General features: G+C 52.3%; 1 protein-coding gene across 1 annotated transcript; it reads left to right on the forward strand.

The window, feature by feature from the left end:
- The first annotated feature begins 309 nt into the window (after positions 1–309).
- DAND5 (DAN domain BMP antagonist family member 5) lies at positions 310–4,062 on the forward strand. The gene is made up of 2 exons (XM_023551922.2): positions 310–639; positions 3,455–4,062. Exons 1-2 carry the CDS (start codon positions 310–312, stop codon positions 3,698–3,700), a joined length of 576 nt encoding a protein of 191 aa, XP_023407690.1. The 3' UTR covers positions 3,701–4,062.
- The last annotated feature ends 557 nt before the right edge of the window (positions 4,063–4,619 follow it).

Raw genomic sequence — 4,619 nt, forward strand, 5'->3', positions numbered from 1 at the left:
CAGGCATTGTGCCCTCCACTGTCATGTCCCTAGACCTGCCTTTCCTGGTCCCTACAGCCCACACACCTTCAGGCCCAGCCCTCAGCCCCTGCCCCCAGGCTGGGAGGTGGGGCGGGAACCAAGCAGGGCTGCGTTTACATTCCTCCCCCGTGGTGGGTTTGCAGAGGTGCCTCTCACACTACCCTGGTGGGGGGCAAGTGATGTAAAGAGGGCCTGGAGGGCCCAGACTCCATTCACCAGACAGCAGGATCCACTCCCCAGGACCCTGAGCCCAGTCCCAGATTGATGGACAGACAGATGGACAAGCAGATGCTCCTTAGCTGGCTGGCCATTCTTCTGAGCCTGCTTAGCGGAGCCTGGGTGCCCACAGGCTCAGGCCTGGCACTTGTACCCCAGGGTCCCCCACCTCAGCCCTGGGCTACTGCCAACAGGACCCAGGCTCTGACCCGAGGGGCCCCGGGCCCCCAGGTGCCAGCCTCTGCGCTTGGCAGCTGGAATGCCTTCTTGGGCCTGCAGAAAACCAGGTGGCTGGAGACTATGCAAAGTGGACGGGAGGTGGCCACTGCCACCACTGTGTTTCTGCCACTGGACCCGCAGGAATTGGCCCGGGAGACATGCAAAGCCATGCCCTTCACTCAGGTGAGCAGGTGGGGGAGGAAGGAGCTGGGTCTCAGTGCTGGCAAAGAACACAGGCTCCAGTCCTGAACAGGCCTGGATTCAAGTCCTGCTTTTTCCATCAGGTGGTTCTGAGCCTCAGTTCCTCCTTTGTAAAATGGGGCATAGCCCTCTCCTGCCTGGGCCAGTGCAGTCACCTCCACCTGGTCTTAAGTTTCTGGGGTTGGCAGCACTCCAGGCTATTTTCTGTTCATCAGCCAGGGGGCGCCTGTAGCACCTGAGTCAGGTCAGGTCCTTTCTCTGCTCAGAACCCTTCAGGGCTCCCACCTCACTTGGAGCAAAAGCCCAAGTCCTCCCCACAGCACACAAGGCCCTGCACCATCTGCCCTTATCACCTCTGCCCACCTTTCCCCTCACTCACTCCAATCCAGCCACACTGGCCTCCTCCCTGATCCCAGGACACACCAAGGTTATATCTACCTCAGGGCCTTTGCACTGACTGTTCTCTTTGCCTTGAGCCCTCTTCCCCAGACATCCTTTTGGCACCTTCCCTCACTTCCTTCATGTTTTTCTCAAATGTCATTTGTTTAAAAATGTAGTACCTCCCTCCCTGCTCCCATTCTCCTGCTTTCTCTCTGTAGCACACAGCATCCCCTAACATTTTGTGATGCATTTATTATGAAACTTACTTTGTAATTGCCTTTTCCCTTTATCTCTCCCACTAGAATGTCCATCCACTCCACCAGGGCAGGGATTTTTTTTTTATTCATTGCTGTGTCCCTGTCCCCAGGTCCTAGAGCAGAGCCAGGCATGTAATAGATGCTCAGTAAGTGTTGGTTGAGTGAAGAATAGTAGTGCCTGCCTCCTAGGCGGTGCTGGGCAGCTGTAATGAGACAGGCATAGGGAGCTCTCACAGCTGTGTTCAGTGGCTGCTCCATGAGGCTTGCGGGAATTTATATGGTGCACTGGTTAAGTGCACCTGAGTTCAAATTCTGCCCTAACTTCTGATTTCCATGTGACCCAGGACAAGTGGCTTCTCTTCTCTGAGCCTCAATTTCCACCACAAGAAAATGGAGTTAATAGCAGTTGAGGATTCAAGTATGGTGCTTGAGACCATGCCTGCCAGGGCATCAGCTCCTTGGGCTCATTATTTGTTCAGCAAGCCTCTGCCAAGATGAGAGACAGTGTGATGCAGTGGTGATTGCATGACCCTGGGGCCAGGCTACCTCCTCCTGAATCCTACTGCTGCCGCTTACCAGCCACAGGGCTCTCCAGACAGCTGCACATAATGCAGAAGGGACCCCAGACCCAGGATTCAGCTGTGCACCCTCACCCAGAGCTGCAACCATCCCAGAAGGGTGCTGTCTTAGTTATCTAGTGCTGCTGTAGCAGAAATACCACAAGTGGGTGGCTTTAGCCAACAGAACTTTATTTTCTCACAGTTTAGGAGGCTAGAAGTCCGAATTCAGGGCGCTGGCTCTAGGGAAAGACTTTCTCTCTCTGTCAACTCTCAAAAAATTCCTTGTCTCGTTTCGGCTTCTGTTCCTCAGGGATTTTCATGTGGCGTGGCATCTATCTTCTCCCATCTCTTCTTGCTTGCTTAATAATCTCTTCTATATCTCAGAAGAGATTGATTTAAGATACACCCTCCACTAACACTGCCTCATTAACATAACAAAGAAAATCCATTCCCAAATGAGATTATAACCACTACAGGGGTTAGGATTTACAACACTTATTTTGGGGGGACACGATTCAATCCATAACAGGCACCTTATCCTAATTGGCACAGACACATTCTAAGGGCTAGCAGCACCCTCAGAAGCTGTATGACTTTAGGCAAGGGAGTTCTCTTTGCCTCAGTTTCCTCATCAGTAAATGGGGATAATAATAGTAGTGGCCACACAGCGTCATTGAGAGGACAGTTAATCTGAGTAAGGTGCTTGGTACAGGGCCTGGCATGGCATTAAAACCCAAAAAAAACCCGTTGCTGTCGAGTCGATTCCAACTCATAGCAACCCTATAGGACAGAGTAGAACTGCCCCATAGAGTTTCCAAGAAGCACCTGGTGGATTCGAACTGCAGACGTTTTGGTTAGCAGCCAAACGCTTAACCATGAGGCCATAAGTGTCACCTCTTATTAAGTACCTACTGGGGTTACAGCCATTAAGAAGATAAAGTTCCTGCCTATAAGTAGCTCATGTTCTAGGAGAGAACCAATAAAAAGAGCAAACACCCCAAACGGCCATAACTAGAAATTGCAGTGAGCACCATGAAGAAAGAGAGTAGGGTGCTGTGGGAGAGACCATCATCAGGGGGCGTAATTTCCCTTGGAACCACCTCTAAGGAAGGAAGGATGAGTTGGAGGGGGTGGGGAAGGGTGAACGGAAGAGTGGTCCAGGTGGAGGGCACAGCGGGGCCAAAGGTCTGGCGACAGGAAGGAGTTGAACGTCTTAGAACATGGAGGAAGCCAGTGTGGCTGGGGCAGAGCAAGTGAAGGGGAGGGTAGGGGAGATGAGGGGAGGAGGGTGATGGGGGCAGAGTGTGCAGGGACTTGTGGGCCATGGATTGGACTTTGGATTTTATTCTAAGGAAGACAAGAAACCTCATGGGGGGGGGGTGCCAGTTGTAAGGAGAGAAGGAGGTGAGGAAACCAAAGCATAGAGAGGTTGAGTCACCCTTCCCAGGTCACACCGCCAGCAGATGGCAGAGTCAGGATTTTAACCCAGGCAGCCAGGCTCCAGCATCCATGCCTCTCAAGATGGGTGGATGTGGACAGAGATTATTCTCGACACCCTGGCCCCATCACCCTGACCTGTCTCCCTGCCTCTGGCCCCAGGTGCTCTCCCGTCCCGGCTGCACAGCCACCCGCCTCCGCAACCACCTCTGCTTTGGCCACTGCTCCTCCTTCTATGTTCCTAGTTCGGATGCCTCCCCGATCATCCTCTGCAGCAGCTGTGTACCCACTCGCAAGCGCTGGACACCTGTGGTCCTGTGGTGTCGGGCGGGCAGCCCAGCCTCCCGTCGGCAGGTGAAGACGTCTACCATGCTGGTTGAGGGGTGTCAGTGTGGCCCGAAGCCGTGAGCTGAGCACCATGGATGGACACACAGACATGGACACTGGGAAGGGAAATGGGCAGAGAAAATCCCTGACTTGGCTGGTGTACCCTGGATCAAGAGGCCAGGGACACAGGGCAAGCAGGCAGGTTCAAGCCCTTCCCTGCTTCCAGGGACTCTGGACGCAGGCTCAGCCATGGGGTGGAACACTAATAGCGTTAAATCAAAACCTGTTGCTGTTAAGTCAATTCTGAATCACAACGACCCTCCAGGACAAAGTAGAACTGCTCCATAGTGTTTACAAGATTACAAGGCTCTAATCTTTACCGAGGAGCCCTATTGGCACGGTGGTTAAGAGCTCAGCTGCTAACCAAAATGAGGGCAGTTCGAATCCACCAGCCACTCCTTGGAAACCCTGTGGGGCAGTTCTACTCTGTCCTATAGGGTCTCTATGAGTCAGAATCTTGACAGCAGTGGGCTTAGTTTGGTTTTAATCTTTACAGAAGCAGACTGCTACATCTTTCTGCCAAGGAGCTGACGGGTTTGAATCGACAAGCTTTTGGTTAGCATTTGAGCGCATAACCACTGTGTCACTAGGGCTTAGTGTACCAAAAAAAAAAAAAAAAACCCACCAAACCCACTGCCGTTGAGTCAATTCTGACTCATAGCGACTATTAGTATAAAAACCCTTATTGAGCCCTCACTGCCCGCCAAGTCTGTGCTAAGGGTTTTGCTTGTACTAACTCATGGAAGCCTCACTGCAACCCTAAGAGATAGGGGTTAATATCACCCCATTTTTACAAATGAAGAAACTGAGTCCCCAAGAGGTGACCTCATTTACTCAGGGTCACACCACAGTAAATGGCAGAGTTGAGATTTGAACCCAGGCAGCCTGGCACCCACTCTTAACCACTAGGGTGCACTGCCTCTCACAGAATGAGTCAAAG

Source organism: Loxodonta africana, chromosome 3 (genome assembly GCF_030014295.1).
Source record: "Loxodonta africana isolate mLoxAfr1 chromosome 3, mLoxAfr1.hap2, whole genome shotgun sequence".
NCBI lineage: Eukaryota > Metazoa > Chordata > Mammalia > Proboscidea > Elephantidae > Loxodonta > Loxodonta africana.

What these genes read in the sequence shown, in the direction of transcription:
- DAND5 (XM_023551922.2), top strand. Translation starts at nt 310, where the DNA reads ATGCTCCTTAGCTGGCTGGCCATTCTTCTGAGCCTGCTTAGCGGAGCC. An exon ending in AAGCCATGCCCTTCACTCAG is followed by an intron (nt 640 to 3,454) that starts GTGAGCAGGTGG and finishes CTCTGGCCCCAG; the next exon opens with GTGCTCTCCCGTCCCGGCTG.